Source organism: Propithecus coquereli, unplaced genomic scaffold (assembly GCF_000956105.1).
Source record: "Propithecus coquereli isolate 6110/MARCELLA unplaced genomic scaffold, Pcoq_1.0 Scaffold111, whole genome shotgun sequence".
In the NCBI taxonomy this organism is placed as follows: Eukaryota; Metazoa; Chordata; class Mammalia; order Primates; family Indriidae; genus Propithecus; species Propithecus coquereli.
Window position 1 is genome coordinate 7,402,563 of NW_012135081.1, and position 24,065 is coordinate 7,426,627.

Here is a 24,065-nt window from a genome sequence, read left to right on the forward strand (position 1 = left end):
GACAGTCCCCGGTCAGCTCTCCAGTACTCTAACAACACATGCGGAAAGGCTTTTGTCGATGAAAAAAAGATGCCGGGTTTTTTTTCCCCCTAAGGAAGGGGAGTAAGGAGATTTAAAATGGGGAGAAAATAGGTGGAAGTAGAATTTCTTGACTGGTGGTCTTGGGAAAATCTGTCCGTCTCAATGAAATATTATCTGCTTCTGAGGCCTGGGAATTGGCCCTGGAAAGCCGTACTTTAAGGTCACCTTGATGGGTGGTTTTCAAATTGTCTTGGGAGTTCTGATCAGGATCCAGCTTGGTGTGCCTTGTGAGGGCCCAGGAGGATTTTTCCTTCATTTCCATGGCAGTGTATGTGGTCAGCAGTATTTCATATGGGCCTTCCCAGCGAGATGACAGTGCGTGCTTTATTGTAAAATCCTTGACGTGCCTACGGTCTCCTGGTGGAAAAGAATGGCGGGTCTTGTCAGTTGGCAGAGGCCATGCGCTTTTAGCCTGTTGATGATATGCTCCAAGCGTGTTACTTAGTGCCCGGATGTCGCTAGTCACGGCATCAAATTGTTCACATAAATCCCCAAAGTGTTCATTCAACCCAAGAATGGAAGGTTTAGAGGTGCCAGCAGGCATAGGGCAGCAGCAGAACTTTATTTGAAGAGTGGTTAATCCATGGCTTCTATTTGAAGTATTCTGAATTTTTATAAGGGCCATAGGTAATGCTTCTGGCCATTCGGATCTAGCTTTTTGACAGAATTTTCCCAAACTCCATTTCTTGTCGAGGTTTTTACATCGCACTTGTCCTGAGGACTGGGGATGGGATGGGGTGTGAAATTTTAGTGAGCACCCCAGAGTGTTTGCAAGCAAGTGGATTATCTCAGCTGTAAACTGACTTCCTTGGCCTGGCTCAATCCATAAAGCTCTGCCAAAGGGAGGAATAGCATCAGCTGTCAATTTCTTTCCCAGGGCTGTGGCATCAGCACATCTAGTCGGATAGCATCAGTCCATCGACTGGACATGCAGGCAGTAAGTCACCAGTGAGGACACCCTAACGCTGGAGGCAAATCTATGGGTACGTCTATCTGTGGAGCTAAAGGGGCGGCATGGGCCATGGTGGACATCCTGAGGACTGTTGGTTTCCTCCAGAGATTTGGTCAGATTTACAAGTAATGCACTGGGAATAATTTGGTCAGAAATTTTGTGGATCCTGGGGCAAAACCACTTACCTTTTAGTTCCCCCACGTATCCCCCATTGGCACATCTCCCACGCATCCCCCATCTGGTGGGACATAAGTGCAAAAGGTAGAAGAAAAAGGGGTCACAGGAAGTCCATTTGGACCATACATAATCCATCTGGTGATTGCTCGGCATCCTTTTGTGTCCATTATCTCTTTCACATTTGGGGACATTTGCCTGATGATCAATAATTTCGGTCAGGGATAAAGACGAGTTTATAAGTTGGGAGGGAGAAGAATAAGGGGTCTGTTTGGCGCTGCATCCTTAGCAGCCCTGCCTGACCTAACATTCGCTAGACACGGAGTGGCGGTCCCTTGGAGTGGGCTGGACGGTGAGCCACAGCAACGTTAGTGGGACAGTGAACAGCGTGTCACAAGGCAGCCCTCACACGGCCATTAGTGACAGGAGCACCAGCAGCGGCAGGAATCCGCGGCGCGTCCGGAGTATGCCAACAGCACGACAGGCCCCGAAAGCGTCTCTGAAGTCAGTGTAACTAGTGCCAGTGATTTCCCTTTGCCAGTGTGCAAGCTCTAACAAGAGCCATAAGTTCATCAGCTTGACCCACTTTATAGTGGCCAAAGGAGTATGCCTCAGTGTTTTTTGTGGGGAAACTATGCCATAGCTGAGTATCGTGTTTCCCTTACATTGCGTTTGCAAGGGCCCTCACAAAATAGCAGTAAGTCTGCGTTGCCTAAAGGAATATCTGAGGGATCAGCTGGTAGCTTTGCAACCATTTCTGCAGCTGCTAGGCAATCGTGTGGAACGGAATGAGGGTCTCTATCATCAGGGAAGGGTAGGAGTGTAGCAGCATTTAAAGTGTTACGATGATGCAAGATGACAGAGGGATTTGGTAATAGGACTTCTCTCCGAGTGGAGAGGTGCTGCATCTTAGGAACTTGTAGGGAGCAGATACAACAGAGAGGGAACGGGGGAGCCTACTGTGAGTGCTGGCTTAATCCATTAGGGCGGCACCTGCTGCTACTACACGCAGGCCTGGCGGTGTGCCTGCTGCCACAGGAGGAGTTGGCATGAGAAATATGCCGCAGAGCGTATCTGAGAGGCAAAGGGTTGCCCCAGTACACCTGCAGCAAGCCCATTATTGTCACCACAAGACAGGTGAAATGGTTTGTGAAAATGAGGTTAGCCAAGAGCAGGGGGTGTGGACAATGCTGCCTGTAAGGCTTCAAAGGAAGTTAACGTCAGACAATGGGCTCTGGAGCGGTATCTGGGAGGAGGGCGTAGAGTGGTTTAGCAAGAGCAGCAAAATTGCCAGCTCCATTGCTGGCAATAGCCAGCTGTCCCTACAGATTTATGTAGTTGCTTTTTCCTCTTAGGGAGAGGGATGGATAAAATTGAGTCAAGTCAATTTGGGGTGAGTTTTTGAGTGCCCTGAGATATTTCAGGTCCTAAGTAAGTAACAGGTGTGTGTACCAGTTGAAGTTTAGATCCGGAGGCCTTATGGCCTCTTCAGCCAGAGCCTTAGGAGAATGACAGGGTCAGTAAGGGCACCCCGTTCGGTTTGATTACAAAGCAAAAGGTCATCACACTGCACAACGGTGGAGCCTTGGGTGAAGGCCACAGAATCCACGTTGGCTTTAAGGATTTGAGACAGTATTGAGGGGGGCGCACAATATCCCTGAGGCAGGGAGCCCACGTTAATTGTCTCCCTCTGGATGTAAATGCAAAGAGAACTGTGAGGCAGGGTGCAAAGGAACTGCAAAGAAAGCTGAGCAGAAGTCACTGACTGTGAACCAGGCTGCATCCCCAGGAATCCAGGTAGGAGAGTAGCTGGCTTGGGGCAGAGGGTAGCAGGGAATTACAAGGGAGTTCATGCCTCTTAGACCCTGCACAAGTTGGTACATTTGATTTCCATCTGAATCAAACTTTCCTTGTGCCTTTTTTAGTAAGATTGGGGTGTCACAGGGTGAGGTGATGAAAATAAGTGCACCTTGCTGTAAAAGAGAGGCTGCGATAGGCTCGATTCCTTGCTCTGCATCTCATGACAGGGGAACTGTACTACCTACCGACGGGAAAGGTTTGTTCCTCTTCTATGTAGCACGTACTGGATTTGCGCTCAGTTGCAGTCCACCTCATTTCCATGTAAAGCCCAGAGACTAGCTGAGATATCTTTTAAAACTGCATCCTCTTTAGAGGAATTCAAATCAAGATGAGTTTCCACGAGACAGAGCAGGAAGCTTGAAGTTCGGTCTGAAGGCAGAGAAATAAAAACACCTTCTGTAAGGATACGAACTAGTGCAGCAGGGTTTTGAGAAAGATTTCTCCAAGCAAAGATTAGGATAGAAAGGAGAAGCTTATTTACTTTTTCCTGGGTGAAAAAAGGGCCAGCACACAACTGAAGGAGGTAGAGAATGTTGGCAGAGAGAACTAGGTATTCGGGGGTTTTTTATTTAGGGGATGTAAAGGTTTATGGCTGTAGCCAAATTAACAGGGCATTGTAAACTGTTACATTCCTTTCTTCTCTCTTCTTAGCAGAAGGCTGGTGACAAAAGCACTAGAAAATGTCAGAGTCCAAGAGTTTGCCCCCCTGACTTTCTTGGAGACAGGCTTTATCACTGGAGAACTAACTCTGCCCTGGAGACAGGGCTGAGGACTGAAGCTGGCACCCTGCTGTTCACTCAGGAATCCTCCTTCTGTAAAAAAGCAGATTCTCAAAGACAATTTTGGAGGACAAAAATTTACATCTCTTTTCAGCCAGCCCAGCTCTTTTTAGATGTTGTGCAAAACAGAACTCCCACGGGGTACCTGTATTCGAGAAAACTGATAGGATTGATCTTTAACTGTTATAGGGGAAATTGTGGGATTAGACACTTTCCTGTTATTTTTTTTTGCAAGGATGCCCTTTTACCTTCTCTGTGACATCGTACAGTGGCATTGACTTACATAATAAATCTCTTCTGAAAGCTTTGGTGGTGAGGAGTCAGAAACTAGGAAGGCGTGGTGGGTGTTCCGGGGGCCTATCGATATTGGGGTGGCCTAAAACATGGGCAATGAAATAAGTTGCACAGAGACTCCAACAGCTTGAATAGAATCAGAGGTAAGAGGTAGAGATACTTCCTCTAAGCAGAGAGTAGAAAAAGTCACACCAGTGTCAATTTTAAAATCCAGTTCCCGATCTACTGAAAGCTTTATGGTGGGCTCAGGGGTGCCACTGAGGATGGGCCGAGCCCATCAGTCAGTGGGGTATTGTCCCGCAGGGAGGGAAAAAGGAGCCTACGGAGAATGCCAGATTTATAGGGAGAGTTTCTCCCTTTTAAGTACAGGACAGCACTTTTTCCAATGCCCCAGGTTTTTTGCAATATCTGCAAATTTTTGAAGGCAAACTAGAAAAGCCACGGGATTCACCAAAGCCAGGAGAGGACTTTGAGTCATTCTCAGAGGCCTGCCTTTGTTTTTGTATTGATTGAAGCTGCAAGGCAAGGACTTCTTTTAATCTTTTCTCTTGTTTTCTTGGGAGCTGTTTTCAAAGAATTGTGTGACTGCTTCTATTGTAATGCTTAGACACTGACCATCCCAACCAACTACACTGTTTTGGATTTGCCTCTTTATTGTATCAGGAAGAATATTTCCAACCACAGCAGAAATTAAAAGATGTCCATGCTCTGGAGCTTCGGAATCTAATGCAGTATGCCTTCGCAAACTTGTATAAATCTCTTGACAGATGCCTTGGGGTGCCCTCCCTCTTTCTGGATATATCATTCAAACTCAGACCAATTTATGTAGGAGGCAAAGCCTCCGGTATTGCCCCATCAGACCCTGAATATCCAGCATCATCCTTTGCAGGAGGGCCAGGGAGGGGCTCCGGCCGAGTGGTCCCCTGGAGGCCATCTGGTCTAATAAGTCCTAAGTGTGGTACGATCGTGAGAGGGACATCCACTGTTAGGAGCCTGTCAAGGTCCCTATGAGTGGGGTTATGGATGGCCGCTAATCTAATTCTTCCCTAAACTTGGTAGGATCTTTTTCAAGTAGGGGCTAAAGGGCTTTATAATTTAAAAGATCTGCTGCTGTCCAGGGGACATGAATTCTTTGAGGAGAGAGTCCAGGATACATTCGCAGAGGGCATTGCACAGGGAGGGCTGGAGCTGACAACATCCAGTTACAAAGCCCTAGAAGTTGCAGACGTTGTAAGGCACAGCAAAGGGAGCCCTGCTGCGTGTTCCTGAAGCCTGTGCCACACCTACTTCCTGGCTGTCAGCTTGCAAAAATGACCCTATACCTCAGGCTTTGGGATCAGGCCAGAGGATCAGACTTTTGGTAAATCAGCCAAGGAAAGGGAGGTCAAAGCAGACAGCTGGGTGTCTGAGACATTTCTAGGGAGGTTAGAGGAGTCAAGGGATTTTGCAGAGGAGGGAGAGGCTGAGGAGATGGGGATGGATGTTGGGAGGAAGAGTTCAAACCAGGGGCCCCGAGAACCTGACACATTTGGACAAAGCAGGTGCTGCTATGGCTGCCTGAAACAAAGCCAACACTTTGTGCCCCTTGGATCCAGAGAGTGGAGAGGATGTCCTCTTTGGTCACAAAGACAAGGTCTCAGGAACGAAAACAAGACAACAGAGGACTCCCACCCAGTTTTGTGGTTCAGGACCCACAGTTGTCTAGGTAGACACTGCAAGAGATGAGGACTGTGAACTCACCAGTCCGCGGAGGCCAGTCCCAAGAGCAGGCTTGTAACACCCTGTGCCTGTGAGCTTCACCCTGTGGTTCCGTTCCTTGTGACAAGTGACACAAAAGCACAAAGACGGAGGAAGACACAGACTATGTCTGAGATAAATAGGATTGAATAGAAATGTAAAGTACTCACAAAACACCAAAAGTTGCTTTCGCCCAAAGAAGGAGTTCACAGATATTTCCTCCTGTCAACCCCAATTTAGAAAGGGACAAAGACACAGACTCTCACCACTCTGACCTCATGACTGGCCCCCACAGCACAGCTCCCGGAAGCTGAGGATAAGAAACCGTACCACGCCCAGCATTAGGTGACAGGGCCGGGATATCAGCTGCAACAGCTCCGGTGCGAGCAGTGTTCCAGCCAGAGAAGGACGGCTCGCTGTTGGCTGCCAGTTTCTGTAGGGGAGCCAGACATGTCTCTAGCCCCTGGGTGTCCTCACTGGGCAATTTCGCTGGATCTAGAAACTAAATGGACACCAGGCAAATGAACAGGACAGAAGCATACGCACCAGTTTCCCATGCACACGGGGAGCTTTTCCAGAGACTGAGGTCCAAAGAAGAGGTCAAATGAAGACGTTTTTGTATTCTTTAGACAAAGAGTTATAATCGTGAGAAGAAATCACATGCCAAAAAAAATCTGGCTGGGGCCAGTAATGTTTTAGGGGAGTCGTTAGGGGATACATGATGGGGCCGGAAAACATGTCTACCCGGGTCTATTGTAGCCTCTAGTTTCAAGTCTCGGGTGATACAGGCTATTTTCTCACCCCGGTGTGGACAGGGCACCCCTCCCAGAGAAACCTATATTGCTTGCTGCATGCAGGTTGACAGGGGTCAGCTCACCCTTTCTATAACTACGATTGCCCCAATGTGTGCAGCCCATATGATGAATAGACCAATCTTGCATATTTTGGGATGGCACATCCTTGACTTCTTCAACAAGCCATCCCAACAAAGACAACGTCAGCACTCCTAGGAAGAAGTGATTGGCCCAGCTACAGGGCCATACTTCGGAGCTCCCCACGCTCTTGTGGACACACAAACCCTCCTAGGCCTTGACTGGGGACCCAGAAAGGAAGGGAGACATGCCCGGCAGGCATCAGAGATCAGGGGGTAGGAGAGGAAGACAGTTTCTGCTAGGGACTGAATAGCCCTGTCCTCTTCAGAGAGGACCAGGGCAGCAAAGGGACCCAGTGAAGGCAGCTTCTGTGGCACCCGGGACCCGGTGGGATTGGGTTCCAGTCCCTGCACAGCTCCCTGGGACTGGACCTGGCTGCTTCATTGAAGAAAGATGCCAGGAGGGAAGACGAGGGGAGGTTCTGCTGAGAATTCAGAATGGGGGTGGAGACGTGCACTGCTTTACTTTAGACTTTATTTATGGCCATGATTGTTCCTTCATGGCATAGGTGGCACCCTTGACTCACAGTCTATGATCTTAGCCAGGGGACAAGCCTCAGTGCCAGTGCACCCCACAGTACAGCCCAGCATGGAGGGCCAGGGGTTTGCACCCTCACAGCTCTCTGACTCTCTGGAGAGCACTCCTGGGGGTGAGTCCAACCCCTTGAACCACTACCATTGGTCTATCAGGTGAATCCCAGCCTCTTATTTCATTTCAGTTTGTTTTCCTGGTGTGTGCATGGATATTTCTGTGTGTTTACAGAGAAGGAATTATTTTTGAAAAAAAAACAAAACAGAAAAAGAATTCTGGAGGCTTCAGATTGCATATGAAATGGTTGTTTTGCCTTAAACTCGGGCACCATGGAAGGCCACTCAGTGGCCTGACCCTACAGCATTGATGGCCTTGGTCCTCCAGGATGACCCTCCCTCGCCACCTTCCGGGCTTCAGCACTGGCGTGCTCCACACGAATGCCCACTTCAAGTTTTCCGTGAATCTGAGCTCACTTGCCGTTTTCACAACCAACACGGATGTGTTCGACGACGCAAGGTCCCCTCAAGACTCCATGTCCTTGGTCGTTACACTGAAGGAAGGAAACCAAGACGCCTAGGGAGGTGCCTGCCAGCTACAAAGGGACCTTGGGCCGGCAGTCTGCATCCCCTTCTGCAAGAGCTTTCTCTGTTGAGACCACACTCACAGCGACACCACAACACTGAAGACTCAGAGCCGGGTCTCAGGAAGCCTCTGGGAATTCCTGGGAATTTTCCCACAGGACACAACAAGTGCTCAGCAAAAATTAGCAGAAAATAAAAGACTGGGGTCCAAAGGTGACTGTCACTCCATGTCACTGGAGGGCAAGTGTCCGGGGTGTGGGGTTGGGGGCCGGAGGGAGGGTAACTAGGAAAGGGCAGTGACAGTAAGTTACGGTTGGTCCCTGAGGGACAGAGAGCGGGTGCTGGTGAGGGCGGGAAGGCCCAGCTGCCCCAGGGAAGGGATCTGGGCCCTGCCAGTCCTTATTGCCAACCTCTTGCTTGCCTGTCCTTCCGTCTAGTCCTGTGACACCAGCACTTGAGAAACCCCTCTTAGGGAAACATTGCCACTGGCCTGCATGGCAGGAAAGGCTTAGAATCCCCCTGCCTTCTTTGAACCTCTCCTCGGGTCATCCCTCTCACCCCCTGACTTCAGAGAAGCATGAGCCTCTTGTTGCCATAGGTCTTCACCCCAACTCCCCGACGCCACCCAGAGCTAAGGAAAGAGTATGTTCAGAGCGTACAAGGGCAAAAGCTATTACATCTCCTTTGTGTAAGTCATTTCTTTCCTTCTTCCAAGCAATCCTGGAAGTTTCCTTCAGGCAGTTTTCCAGCCACCACTCTCTCCCTTGTCTCCTTTCCTGGCCTCTGAGGTCAGACTCCCCTTTGGGATCACGTCCTCCTGCTTTGCACAGAATTACTGCATCAGGAGGGGACCTATCCTTGGCCACTGTGTTTGCCTTTTCCCTGGAGTCCTAGAGATTGTCAGAGACTGAGCTTTCTGAGGAGTGAATTGTGGGTGCTGAGCCACATGAGGAAACCCAGACTCAGAGAGGGATTTCATCTAGTATGTCTGAAATCCAAGGGTAGCTTTCCTAAGAGATTAAAATTCTACTACTAAGAATTTGGGTAGTAACCGAAAAAAATAAAATAAAATAAAATCCCTGAGAATGGCTCAACTTATCAAGTGTTTCTAGGGCAAAATAATCAAAAATCTCCGTGGGTTCAAGTCACATGAAACATCGGTTATGTGTTTTATGCAAAGACCCCTATTGAGAACACCTTCCAGCCAATGCCCACTAAGTTGCCAGCTGAGGACGATGAGCCAGGTTAGTGGTTTTTCTGCCCATCCCCACCCCATGTACATGGGTATCTTCAGAAGTAGGAGAGGTCCCGGATCACCTTCAAGCATTTCCACCATATGGGAGGGTGTAGACTGACCAGGCTAACGCACACCCTAAGGAGGTGGGCAGCAGGCAGAGAAGGTGTGGGCTAAGCCATCCTCCCCAGCTCACACTCTCCCTAATTGTCCCCCCATCATTGCCCCAAGAGGCTTAGAGCCTTGAGTGGCCACCGAAGGCAACAATACATCCAGGAGCACTATTGGATTCTTGTTCTTCAGCTGCATAACTTGGCACCTTCCTACTAACATCTCTGGTGTCCCGGATGAAATCCCAGGAGAATCATGGCCAAGAGGGGAGGATGGAGGTAGGACAGGTGACTTGATGACATGACAGCTGCCTTCCTCTACCCTATTTCTCTCCCCAGGACACATCACCGCTCACACAGCATCCAACCCCACCCAAACAAGTGCCACAGTTCTGGCTTCACAGGGCTTTGGCCGGCCTTGGGAGGCCCCGGGTAAGGATGGCGTCCACCAGGAAGGTGGGCATGTAGCTCATGGGGAGGTAGAGGAGCTTGGCGTCCCAGCCAGCTGAGTAGCGCGTGCGGGGGTGGCAGGCGGTCAGCGCATGCTCCATGCAGTCCGTCACCTTCGACACATTCTGGTTGTATGTTGACAAATGGTTTTCAGATAGTGCCTTGAAGTCTGTTCAGGATGACAAAACAGCCTTAACGGAGTGGCACAATGCTCTGCTCCCATTCACAGCTCTAAGTTAGGAGGAAAGTTCCTAAGAATTCCTGGGCCCCACAGTGATGTGCCCCAAATCTAATCGATGCAGGTTCGCCAGGGAAGTGGCCCATCGTCACCCCAGGAAAACTGGTCCACACTAAGCCACCTCTGCCTCTCTTCCTGGGAATATTGGGACTGCATAAGTTCAAGGTCTCTCCTAACCAAGTGTAAGTGTAGGAACACCAGCTCTTTCTCTCCGGCCATGGGCCCACAGGATCTTCCCTCTCTGTCTTTAGCTGCCTCTTCAAAATAATGAGGGGACAGTGGTTCCAATTGTAGTAACTCTGGATTCCTTTTCTAGGTGACCTGTTGACCACTTTGCACCTTTGGTGGGGCTGAAGGTCCCAACTTTGTGGCCAGGCTGAACTTCCCTCTCCCCACTACTCAACAGGAGGATACACCCTCATGGTGTTGGAGGCATTAATCATGGTCCAAGGTCTAGTTCTCTCACTGTCCACAGTTTACTCACAGGTTGCTAGAAACTTCTCGCCATTGATCTCCTTGATCTCAGGGCTGGTGCACTTCCATGACTCCTGGACATGCCAGAAACTCTCTGATGGTTGGTCATGTACGTCTGAAAGAAACCAGGCTCAGTTACAGCCACCTTCACCCCAAAGGCGGCAAGCTCCCTCCTGCATGACAGACAGGCAGAAGGCAAGGAGTTCAGAGGTCTTGGAGGCGAACACAAACAAGAAAAGCAAAACCCGATACAGGATGGTGGTGGGATAAGCCAGAAAGCATGGCAGGTTGGCAAGAGCAGCAGGCCGGCAGCAATGCTGACCATGGGATTGCCTGTGCGTAGAGCTGACATACTTTACACACCGAGCTCACCAGTTCCGAATCCCCTGGAGTCAGCTGCAAGGCACCACCGCTGGGCTATCTCCCCCATGCCCCTCACATCCAGGGCATCACCAGGATTTGCCCATTTCACCCTCTATGCTCTTCAGTCCCTTCTTCCCTCTCCTGCCCTGGTAACTCTCTGGCTATCTCTCAGCAGGGCTGCTGCGGCTGTCTTCTGGGGAGCATCCCTCTGCCTTCAATCTTGGCTCCCCACATGCACAGCCATTCTGCTCCCTACAGCCTGTGAGTATCTAGATGCCCATTACACCAAGCAGCTGCCCTGAGTACATCCTTGCCGTGGATCCCACTGCCAACAGCATGAAGTTCAGCAAGTGTCCCTGGCCTATAGGACTCCACGGCCCACCTCTGTCCAGCTGCCCCGCTCCCCCCACCAGGACAGACCTTGTCCTTTGGCCCAGGAAGAACCCGCAGCACAGGCGGTCGGCTGACTCTCACCCTGGAGCCGGGCTGACAACGTCCTCTAATCAGAAGCCCTGCCCACCCCTTCTTAGAGGCTGCCAGGTCCAGGTGTTTAGTTCTCAGTTCAAATGTCACATCAAGAACACTCCTCAAATCTGGGGGCTGCCATGTCCACCATAGCTAACGCGGTTACTACTACCCATATCAGGGTTGGCAACAATGTTTTTCTGTCTCCTGTCCCTCCCCCTGTCAGCTATTGGGGTTTTCAGCTCAAGGAGGAAACCCTGCCGTCCTAGGGTGCGCCGATGCTGCACTCACACTAGTGCCCGCTGCTGTGTGTTGTGCTGAGTCAGAGGCCGCACCCACCCTCAAGGGCTCCCTGCACCCGAGTATCTCAGTGGCTGCGGACACGGGCCCTGCAGCAAATTCTCCCACTTCCACTCTGCTTCAGACATGTACTGTCTGTGGGACCTCCCGAGAAGGTTCAGAAAGATGTCACCTAATTTCCCAGGCCTGGGACCCCTCCCTGTACCACAACAAACAGGAGGTCCCACGGAATGGCTGGCTAAATCCAGGAAGGGAGGAGGCCAAAAAGCCTGAGAGATGGATCTCGAAAGGGGGCCTCTAAAGCTGTGATGAAATCAAACTCTGGCAAAAAGCTCCCACAGAAGACCAGGAACAGGAGGACTCAGGCAGGGCCCGATCCCAGTGCAATACCTGAGGGAGTCCGAGAAGGCCTCCACGCCGTACTTGGAGATGCAGTAGCCGCCACCTACAAGAGACAATCTACCTGCCATGCTGGAGACATTGACCACGCGGCCCCTCGCCTTCCTCACTAAGGGCAGCAGGCTCAGAGTCACCTCGATCATCCCCAGCAGATTCACGTCCAGTATGGTTGCAAAGTCTTGTTTCGTCAACCACTCATTGGGGGCCGAGGGCACAGAGATGCCGGCGTTATTCACCAGGCCCCAGAGTCCTGGGGACAGTGGGAAGATGAGAGAGCAACACTGAGTTGTGCCCGTGCAGTGTGGACACAGTTAGGGTTCAAGTTCACATCCAAATACAGTGACAGCAGTGTGGTGGATGCTGGAAGGGGGACTAGGAGAGACAAGTAACAGCATGGTGTCTGCAGGGTTAGGGAGCCGCACATGCTGCAGCTGTTGCAGGACACGACCCATGTCTCCTCCTCCTTTTACTCTTCTTGGCCCGGCCCACGGCCTCCTAGACAGCGGGCATTGACCCCACACTCCATGGCGGCAGGAGCTGGTGTTGGAGAAACATTGTGCATCCATTAGTCTGCAAACACGGACACTGAAGTTTGGTTATTTACACATTAATGTGGTCCTTGTAGACAAGATGCACATTCACCTAAACTTTGAGATTTTCTGGAAAGCTCATACAGTGAGTGCTCAACATGTATTTATTGATGGGATATGAGAGTCAGGAATAGGCAGAGTGTGAGACAGAGAAGAGAGGAAGAAAGAAACACAAAAGAAAAAAACAGACAGGGCTAAAACGTGGGTGGAATTTGGTGGGGAGGGATAGACCTGGAAGCCTACATTTGGGAGAGTGTGGAAAACAGTCCTGTATTTGGCCTGTGCGGACCGGTCTTGGAACATCATCAATCAATATTCACCAACGTTCCTACAGGACATTCTTGGGAATTCCAACGGCACGATTTCGGGAGGAAACGAGACCAACTCACCCACCCCCCAGTACACAGACTCCACCCTCTGCTCACTAACATGCCACCTCCTCCCACCACACCCGAAGGCCACCCTTGCTCCTTCCACTCAGTCCCAAGTTGACTCCATCCCGGGGAAAAAAAATCTCTGGAAGGTGCAAACACACAATCCCAAGCAATTAACGTCCACACAGTTTCCAGTCTATACACCTCGGGGAGCAGGAGCAGAGAACACTCTGAGCCATGGCAGGTGGTGGCAGTTATTGATCAGCAAGAATTGGCCCTGGGACCCACGTCCCTCACCTGCCCTTCTGGAAATGCATACTCCTTTTCCATGATCTCCTACTTCTTTCTAAGAATACAGTCAATATACACATTTATAGAGATGCACGTAAATCAAAGTTTTCCAGGTTGACAACAATGAGAATAAAAAGTAGGAAAAAAATCTAACATCCAAACTCTGGCTATGGTTTAAATAAGTAAGGCTGCATCAAGGAAAGAATATTCTAAATCATTAAATACTATGTCTTAACAAACTTGTTCACTATGTTGAGAAAATGGTCGTCTTGGTCAGAGAGAATACAATGTGATACAAACTGTGATCAAAATAGAATCCCTATTACAGCAAAGTGTAAAACACACTTATGTGCACATGGTGATTTGAGGATGAACTTTGCTTCTATCTTTATATTTAAGTATTTTGGGCAATGATCATGTTCTACATTTATTCCTAGATCAGGGAATCCATGTCCTCTTCATGCCCCTTCATGGTCTTTCATAAAAAGACACACAAGGTGGTGCTGTGAAAAGAAGAAGGAAAGGAAAATAATCCCTTTCTAGATCTGCCTTTTTACACCAGTCCTCAACTTGTGTCCTCCGAATATGGGGATGGTCTTAACTCTCCATGGACTGCGATGGTCCAGGTAAGGACCAGCTGAAGCGCTGAGAACATGAGCTGGGCTCTGGCACAGAGCGCCCCCCATGCACACCCTGAGCCCAGGGGAGGCCTGATGGGTGAGGAATACTAGACAGCTAGGAGTGCTTGAACCTGGGAACACTCCGGGCATCTCCCCAGGGACAAGACAGGAGGTGTCCCTTTAACACAGAGGGTAGGACAAACAGACTTGAGGAATCTTGGTGGTACCTATGTCCTCCACACGCTCCTTCACCCACTGGGCAGCTGCAGAGATGCTCTCTGTCTTGGTGACATCCAGGCTCACCGTCTCCAGCCTGTCTGATGTCTGGGTCCTCAGCTGCTCAGCCCCCTTCTCCGTCAGACACGCAGCCAGCACCCTCAAGCCGCGCATGTCCAGCTGTCTGGCCAGCAGGTTCCCAAAGCCTGAGTCACAGCCCGTGATGAAGACGTACTTGTCTCGGAGGTGGCTCACCACCTGCCTCTCCCGGTGCCAGCGCACAAGGCAGTACAAGCCCACGAGGGCCACTACGTACAGCCACATGTCGTTGGGGAGAGAGACACACGCAGACTCAGGTATAGGAGACCATGACCAGTGTTTAGACAGGAGGACTAGGAAACACAGAGGGTGGCAGTTGGCAGGGAAGCCTCCAGGCACTCTGGCATGGAGCCCTCACTTTCCTCACCCCATCCCTCTGCTCTTTGCACTGCTGTTGCAATTACTGATACACACCCTTGAGAGACCTCAAGTCTTGCCCCATAAAAAAATATTATTGCTCAGCAATGCCTTCCTAGTGCACTAATGTCACTCTGCCCTGCTGTGCCCACACAGGTCCACACAAGTCCACTCATGAGCGTCCACACAGGTGTTCATACCAGTGCACACACATGCACACCATAGGACACATACCACTTGATGGAACTTGGCGGGTCAGAACCGTCTGTGCATATCTCGTACACTAACTCTCCTGGGCAGAGCAGAGAAGACCCAAGTGTACTGGGAAGCCACACCTGAATTCAAGTCACATTAGTTTGAAATCTTTCTCTGTGCCTGGGTTTTCACATCTGGTCAGCACCCAGAATCTCTCAGGAAACTAAGTCATTGCCAGTCTCTCTAGGATTGGAAGGAGAAGGCAAAAACAGAAAAAAGCAATAGGTGCCTTTCTGGTAGAGTAGTTCTGTGGAAAGAAGGAGTATGTGATGTCAATGGGCAGTCAGACCTCAGCGGCAAGAAAGGGGAGAGAAAGAGATCGGGGCTGGGAATCCACAGGAAAGAAACTGCCCGAGTTGCTGGGAGGGAGGAAAGGAACGACCCAAATAAAGCAGGTGTCACAGAGTTTACCCTTCACCTCCTGCAGACGCCTTCCCCAGCCCTGGGTGCTGGGTACGCTGCCTTCGGCCCTCCTGCTCTGGGCCCTCCCCTCCCAGGTCACACATCCCCAGTATTGTCAGGGACTTCCATTTTCTTCAACCATGAATTCCCCATGGCCACTCACAGACACATTTGCCAATCCTCACACACACTGTTCACCCTTGCTCATCCTCACAGTAGTGTGACCCTTAGGTGTGGTGGCAGGAGCTTCCCAGTCCACTCCAGAGTGAGCAGCAATCCCAGGAGATCCCAAGGGAGCAGTCAGAGGGAGGGACAGTGTCTCAACCGGACACTTGGGCAGAATGGGAAATCTTCTGGAGCCTTCCCATGGCACCCCCCTGACCCCGCCCAGTCCTTGCACTGAGACTCCTGCACAATGTAGGGGAGCCAGAGGTAATCTCTAACCCCCTCTTTGCTTTTACTGGGGTCTTTAGCTGGTGACATTTCCCAGGCTGCGGCCACTCACCTGATGGAATCAGGCCCTGAGGGGAGCCCAGGTCAGCCTCCTGGTGACCACTCCTCAGCCTCAGGGCCACTCCACCCGTTCCGCTTCTCCATCCAGGACGAGTCTCCTGTAGAAGAGCAGGTGTAGAAAAGAAAAAGCAAAGCTGGAAAAGACAGGAAGTTAGGGTTAATGGTACAACCTGTGTCCTGCCCTGGAGCCCCTACTAAGCCCGGCAAGGGGACCTAGAAAGGAAGGGCCACATGCCCTGCAGGCATTGGAGATCAGGAGGCTGGAGGGGACGACAGTTTCTGCAGGGGACTGAATAGCCCTGTCCTCATAGAGGACCATGGCAGCAAAGGGAAGGAGTTAAGGCATTTTCTGTGGCACCCGGGGACTCTGTGGGATTGGGCCCTGACCCTGCACAGCTCCATGGGACTGGATGTGGCTCCCTTGGGGAGGAAAGACACCAGAAGGGAAGACAAGGGGAAGTTCTGCTGAGGGTGTGGGGTGAGGGTGGGGACATGCACTGCTACTTTACTTATGGCCATGACTATTCTCTCATGGCAAAAGTGCCCCCTGTGAGTCAGTCCATGACGTGGGCCAGAAGTGGAGCCTCGGTGCAGCTGCACCCTACAGTGGAGCCCAGCAGGGAGGGCCAGGGATTTGCTCCCTCACAGCTGTCTGAGTCTGCAGAGCACCCCTGCGGGTGAGTCCAACTTCCTGAACAACTACTCAGTGAGCTATCAAGTGAATCCCAGCCTCTTATTTCATTTTAGTTTGTTTTCCTGGTGTGTGTGTGTATGTGTGTCTGTGTGTCTCTGAGTTTAGAAAGAAGGAATTATGGAAACCAAAAAGAAAAGTCTGGAGGCTTCAGATTGCATATGAAACTGTTACATGGCTTTCATGTGGGGCACCATGGAAGGACACTGAGTGGCCTGACCCTACAGCATTCAGGGCCTTGGTCCTCCAGGACAACCCTCCCTGGCCATCTTCACAGCTTCAGCATTGACGTGCTCCACACCAATGTACACTTCAATTTTCCGTGAATCTGAGCTCACTTGCCGTTTTCACAACTGACACGGATCTGTTCAACAACACAAGGTCTCCTGAAGGCTCCATGTCCTCAGTTGTTACACTGAGGGAAGGAAACCAAGACGCCTAGGGAGGTGTCTCCCAGATACAAAGGGACCTTCGCCCAGGAGTCTGTATCCCCTTCTACAAGAGCTTTCTCTGTTGAGACCACACTCGCAGCGACACCACAACACTGAAGACTCAAAGCCGGGTCTCAGGAAGCCCCTGGGAATTCCTGGGAATTTTTTCCCAGCACAGAACAGGCACTCAGCATAAATTAGCAGAAAATGAGAGACTGGGGTCCAAACGGACTCTCACTCCATGCCACTGGAGGGGTGATTTTGGGCTGTTTTGGGTTGGGGACATGAGGGAGGGCTCAGTGGGAAGTGCGGTGACCTTAAATCAGGGTCGGTCCTTGAGGGACACAAGCCTGGTGAGGGCGGGAAGGCTCAGCTGCCCCAGGGAAGGGATCTGGGGCCTGCCAGTCCTTATTGCCATCCTCTTTTTTGCCTGTCCTTGTGTCTATTCCTGTGACACCAGGCCCCTTGAAAAGCCCTAGAGTGGGAAGCATTGCCACTGGCCTGTGTGGTAGGAACAGTACAGAGAGCGCGGGGATAATCCACCTGCCCTCTTCAAACCCCTCCTCGGTGTTACCTCTCACCCCCTGACCTCCACGAAGTCACCTCCCTCTAGCACCACTAAGTCTGCACCACATGACCCTAAGGCCACCATTTAAACGAGTGTGCATGGGTGAACCAGCAATGTTTATTCTAAAACAAAAACAATCAACACACAACCATGGGTTCAAGACAAATGAACAACTAGTTTCTGTGTCTTCCTTCAGGATAGCAAGGAAAGATCCCACCTTCCAGTCAATACCTGCGGAGCTGGCCGCTGAGGGCTCAGGGGTCAGGTTGAGGGTTGAGGGTTTTACTCCCACCCTAAGCCCATGTGCTCAGGGGTCATCAGGGAGGGATGCTCCTGCTTCCCCCAGGCCACTTCCATCCTGCGGGAGGGCATACACTGGCCAGGCAAATGCACACCTCAGGGTGTAGGCAGAAGGCAGAGCAGGTGTGGACTGAGTCTGCTTCCACCTGCTCAACCCTCCACAATTCTGTGGATTCCTCAGGACTTAAGAGATTCAAGCCTTGAGTGGCCACTCACGCCAATAGGACACCAGTGAGTGCAGTGGGTTCCCATTCCTCAGCAGAAGACCTTGGCTCTTTCCTCCTGATATCACCAGGGTCTTGGGTAATAGCCCACAGAATGCTTTGGAGAGGATGAGGAAGAGGTGGGACAGGTGTACTGCTGGCATGAGAGCTCCCCGCCATCCTACAACTCTCCCGCTGATGTGCACCTCCCTCACACCGCAGCCAGTGCCCTTCAACCATGCACCCCGGTCTTGTCTTCACAGGGCTTTGGCCGGCCTTGCGAGGCCCCAGGTGAGGATGGCGTCCACCAGGAAGGTGGGCATGTAGCTCAAGGGGAGGTAGAGGAGCTTGGCATCCCAGCCAGCTGAGTAGCGGGTGCGGGGGTGGCAGGCGGTCAGCGCATGCTCCATGCAGTCCGTCACCAAGGACAGATCGTGTGTTAATCTTCCTTGCATTTGTTCTGTTCCCTTCATGTCTGTATACAATGAGAAAACACCCTTGAATACGTCCACCTGCAATTGCTTCTGCTTTGGGTTCAACTTCAGAGTGGAAAGTTTCTAAAATCTCATGGCTCCCCTAAGGCAATGCCCCAAATCATCCATGCTAACTCCCTGAAGAGGGCCCCACGCTTCCTCCATGAAGAATTGCTCCACACTAACACACCTCTGCCTCTTTTCCTGGGAAATCTGGACTGCACAAGGGGAGGTGTTTACCGATACTAGAAATCTGAGCACCTGGAACCAGCTCCTGTCTCACATGAAATGCCACCTGGCCCTGAGACCATGATGTCTTCGCTCTCTTGCTTTCCTTCACTCTTCAAAATAATGAGGGCTTCCTGTAGATACCGGTCCCAATTTTTAATAAGCCTGGACACTTGCTTCTTGTGACTGGTTGACCACTGAACACCCACCATTGAAATGAGGCTACAGGTCCCCACTTTCTGCAAGAGGCTGAGCTTCTCCGACCCCCTGTCAGGAGGATAGACCCTCTGAGGGACACACCAGTCGTGCACCCAGGATTTGAGATGAGGGTTTGCTACTCTCCTCACTGTCCACAGCTCACTCACAGGATGCCAGAAACTTCTTGCCATGGATTTCCTTGACCTTTGACCAGGCCTGATCCCACAAGTCCTTGACGTTTTTCAAAAGTATCTCCTAAGGGCACCCCAGTCTTGATGTAACCAGGCTCAATCAAAGACAACTTCACCCCAAAGTAGGATAGCTCCCTCCTGCAGGGAAGAGAGGAAGAGGGGTATGATTTCAGACTTTATGGGAGGCAAAACACAAACCATAAGAAAACCATATTGCCCTAACAAGCTGTGAACTAACATAAAATTTTAATGCTCACCCCCCACCCCACAGGCTGACTGAATGGACCCCCTCGTGGCCAAAGGAATTTCCTAAAATTAAATTGCCTGCCAGGAGGAAGGAGGTCAGACATGCCTCATCATGCCCCCCTCCCTTCTTGGAGACATCCTTTGTAACCCATTAACAGACCTGAGGGTATTCAAGACAAACCTACAGGTCCTCAATTTACACAACAAATCTATGTCCAGTGGCTTATCTCTGATAAACAGCTCCTTGTCTTAAAACATTCCAAGCCTTTAGATAAAGCCTCATGTCTTTAACCAATTACAAGCCAAAGAATCTTCAAACCCACTATAACCTGTAAGCCCCCGCTTCCAGATGGCCCACCTTTTCAGACCAAACCAATGTATGCCTCTTACATATTGATTTATGACTTTACCTGTAACTCCTGTCTCCCTGAAATGTATAAAACCAAACTGTAGCCCAGCCACACTGAGTCCACTTGCTCAAGGCTTCTTGAGCATGGCTCTGGGTCATGGTCCTCAAATTTGGCTCAGAGTAAATCTGTTTAAAATTATTTTGCAGAGTTTGTCTTTTTTTTCTGTTGACAAGATTGGCGCCCAACATGGGACTCAGAGAAGACTCAGGACCACCGAAGGAGCAGCCCAAACTCAGTGCCAGGTACCAGCATGGCCTTTTTGGGCCCTCTGACTCCGAGCTTCTCCTTTGGCAGAACTGGTGAGTTCTTCTGAGCTCTGGACCGCCTGTTTTTGATTGATGGTCTTGGTTTACTCTTAGCTGGTTCTTTTCCTAGGAATTGTTATTTGGGATCCTAATTTAGATTTGGAGGTGCATTCTAAAGGGTCTTCTCCATGGTCTTTTTGTCCTAAACTTAATCTCAGTTGGTTTTTTTGTGCATTTTTGAAAGAGGAAGCTGAACCGTCCTGTTTGTAGATAAATGAGAGATTGAGTTCCTTAGCTCTGAAGAGAAGGGGCATCTTAATCTCCTGCCAGCCTCAGCAGCCCTGGGTGACTGGTGTCCTGAGCAGGAGTTGCCTGGGCGATTCTCTGAGGTGCAAGTGGCCCAACAAGGAACCCCCCAACAAATTAATTAAAAGAAGGCTCATCCAGGAAATGCATATAAGAGCTGATCACTCAGTGTTTTGAGCCCTCTCAGAGGTACTAGACCCCCAAGAGAGAAACTGAGGCATATAAGAGGCTGGGACCGACTCAGTGGTGAAACATTGAGGAGCCCCACAATCAGCACACTCTAATCCACGACACCAAACCCTATATTACAGTTCAGTTGCTTCTTTTAAAGAAAAATGGGAAATCCTTTAAAATTGAGGAAAGACAAGGAGAATGACCCCCGCTGGGCATCCCAGTTGGTTTGTGGAAACTCTACTTGCAAGTATTTTTGTAAGTGAAAAGATTCACAGACATGCCAGGTTTTCTAGGGCTCCAACTCATTATAGCTAATTCTTGTGCACAAGTTTGTATCAAAGGGCAAATTACATCAAGGAAAATTCAGAGCTCAAATGGTCGACCTAATACTGTAGAGTTAAAATGTCTCAAGCTATTTCTCTCTCTATTTTCTGGCTACTCTAAAACCTGCTAACTTCTTCTATTGATGTTAAGATAACTCATTGTTTATGGTATTTACAATTGAAATGCTACCTGGAGATCCTGCAGCCAGTTCTAGCTAAAATGCAAACATTGAAAACTCATTTCGAACTGAAGGGAAAAAAAAGGGTAAAGGTTTTTCTAAAAAAATCAAACTGCTATGGAAACTGCTTTACCCAAAACTTTGATCCAGGCGTGGCGCGGTGGCTCACGCCTGTAATCCTAGCTCTCTGGGAGGCCGAGGCAGGCGGATTGTTTGAGCTCGGGAGTTCAAAACCAGCCTAAGCAAGAGCGAGACCCCGTCTCTACTAAAAATAGAAAGAAATTAATTGGACAACTAAAAATATATAGAAAAAATTAGCCGGGCATGGTGGCGCATGCCTGTGGTCCCAGCTACTCGGGAGGCTGAGGCAGGAGGATCGCTTGAGCCCAGGAGTTTGAGGTTGCTGTGAGCTAGGCTGACGCCAGGGCACTCTAGCCCGGGCAACACAGTGAGACTCTGTCTCAAAAAAAAACAAAACTTTGATCCACAGGCCTAATTAGGTTACCTCTCAGGGCAACTAAAGTTTGCCATGTGAACAAGTTCCAGTTTCATCAGAGGAACTTTGGATCCAGCTGTCTTTTACAGACTGGTGAATTTGTGTTACCATCTCATGGCTAGAGTTCTAGGGTAAAATCTGTTAGAACTTTGTGTGCCTGTGTATGTGTGTGAGAGTGTGTATGTTTACATATGTTTTCTGTATGTCCATGTGAAAGGCAAAAATTGATAGTAAGAAAATGTACTTTGTTTTGTGTGAAACAAAAACTGTTTTAGATTAAAAAAATGTGTTCTCTTTGATTCTAACTAATGCCATTTGCTTCTGTAACCGCGCTTGCTTTAGTTGTTAGTCAAATATAGCTAATCAGAATGAAAAATAGGGCGGGAGTGACTCCATGACAGGCCGAACTTCCTAGAGTAGGCCTAAGTTTCAGTTTCCCTGAAACCAAAACGCGGACCACAACTGGCGCCGGCGCAAAAATTAAAAATCCTGAGGCTTGGAGCCAACCAATCAGGAGTCAAAACAATCTACCACTTTCAAAGGAACCAATGGACTAAGGGGGGAGGGGGGATGGTGTGCCCAGCATGTTGTATGAAACCTGCGTGTCATGTGCCACCGATGTGTCATGTGCAAAAAGAAGTATAAAAGCTTCACTTTTACCCCAGGGCGGGGTCCTGGTTCATAGGGAGGCCACTGCGTTGGTGCTCTGGGACTTGGACCCTAGCTCGAGCTAGCCAATAAATTCCTTTGCCATTTGCAGCCTCGGTGACTCTGCCTTTCTGTTCCTGGGGCCGAGGGGAACCGGTTCTAACACATGTATTACATGTTTGTGCTTACATGGTTCTGGACTGGCTTAAAAATAAGGGAACACTCATAAATTAAACCCAAATGGTTCATGTGAATTTAGTAATCTTTGGTAAATAAGGTGGGTTATTATTCAGTACTGTTAGGGATTCAAAGTTGTCCTAGAAGTTGTAGTTAGAAAAATTTAAATTGGAAGCTTCAGTTTTCCCTTGGTCTTGTGTTAAAACTGGTTTCCCTCAGCCCCAGGAACAGAGAGGCAGAGTCACCGAGACTGCAAATGGCAAAGGAATTTATTGGCTAGCTCGAGCTAGGGTCCAAGTCCCAGAGCACCAACGCAGTGGCCTCCCTATGAACCAGGACCCCGCCCTGGGGTAAAAGTGAAGCTTTTATACTTTCTTTTGCACACGACACACCGGTGGCACACAACACACAGGTTCCACATGACACGCTGGGCATACCATCCCCCCTTCCCCTTTAGTCCATTGGTTCCTTTGAAAGTGGCCGATTGTTTTGACTCCTGATTGGTTGGCTCCAAGCCCCGGGATTTTCAATTTTCGCGCAGGCACCAGTTGTGGTCCGCATTTTGGTTTCGGGGGAAACTGAAACTTAGGCCTATTTCAGGAAATTCAGCTTGTCATGGAGTCACTCCTGCTCTCACTCCTATATTTAACAAACAACTAAAAGCAAGCACGGTTACAGAAGCAAATGGCATTAGTTACAATCAAAGAGAATACATTTTTCTAATTTCAAACAATTTGTTTTACACAAAACAAAGTACATTCTCCTACTATCAATTCCTGTCTTTCACTTGTCCATTTTTGTCTCACCCTTTACAAGCTAGCTGGTTATGTGTATATTATGTTGCTATAACAAAGTTTTTGCCTAGGAAAAAAAATTTCTAAATTACTAATTTTTGTAAAGTAATTTATTTTAAGATAAAAAGTGAATAATGGATTAAAATCCAAAGAGAATCTCAAAATGGTCTTACTCTTTATAAATATTGCATGTACTCAAGTTTACACCCCAAAAAAATTGTTTTGAGACTATTTAGATTGTTTTTAAAACAGCTTAATCTTGATCCTCATGTAAAAAGCATGTTACCACTCTGTATCATTGTTTGAGATGCTAAGGATTGGCACTGAAGTTTTTTTTTTTCTCAGTCTATAGTCAGGTCATCTTATGCTGATGGAATTCAGAAAACTAACTTAAAATGAAAGCTTCAGAAGCAAAAATTTTCTGACCTTGCCTTGTTTGTCTGCCTGCCTCTTATACCAATTCTTTTCTGAAAGCTAGCCATAAAACCTAAAATTATTCTATGTAAAATGGGCATAAAGTAATTATCTGACCTACTTTGTTTTACTGTAAAACCTCATACCAGAAAGGGCCTTGCCCTGCACCCAGAAGGGAGGAATGCACACTCAGAGAGGCCAAGTAGAATCTAAATATAAAAACCTTGCTGGTTCTGCCACTCAGCCTGTTAGAATTAGCTCACACCCTTTCTGTCCAATCATATTTCTACTGGACTGTCCATACTTTAAACATAAAAAATGGACAATTTCCTCTGCATCTTTAAGTGTTCATTCTGAAGGCATCCATGTGTAAGTTTTAATTCTTTCTCCTATTACTCTTCGTGTCACTAAATTTTCAGCAGGTCTTTATGGGAACAGTGGCCTTTGCTCCCAAACTTTGAGGGCCAGAGACACTTTGATCCCTATGATGTCAATAAATTTTGTTTTGGGATGTGATGTTTTGAAAGGATCTAATTAACTAATACCTTTAAACAGGGTATTCTAAAATGTCTACTATGTTTATAAAATTTAAAAGTGATGTTATATTTGTTTAAAATAACAAGTCTTATTGAAATACTTATTTGTTTTTCTTGGTAAGATTTATGAGTTTAAAAGAAAAAAAACACTAATTAAAACTGT

At 49.0% G+C, this 24,065-nt stretch overlaps 1 protein-coding gene and 1 pseudogene across 1 annotated transcript; both read right to left on the bottom strand.

Annotated features, from left to right (window-relative positions):
* Positions 1-9,022: 9,022 nt before the first annotated feature.
* LOC105817778 (retinol dehydrogenase 16-like) lies at positions 9,023-14,396 on the bottom strand. Its single transcript, XM_012653573.1, is given in 5 exon segments — positions 9,023-9,884; positions 10,438-10,518; positions 10,521-10,600; positions 11,946-12,204; positions 14,057-14,396. Coding segments are annotated over 5 exon segments (954 nt in total). The 5' UTR covers positions 14,370-14,396; the 3' UTR covers positions 9,023-9,663.
* A 3,654-nt stretch (positions 14,397-18,050) lies between these two features.
* The window catches only part of LOC105817814, a 35,375-nt pseudogene continuing 29,360 nt past the window's right edge, over positions 18,051-24,065 (bottom strand).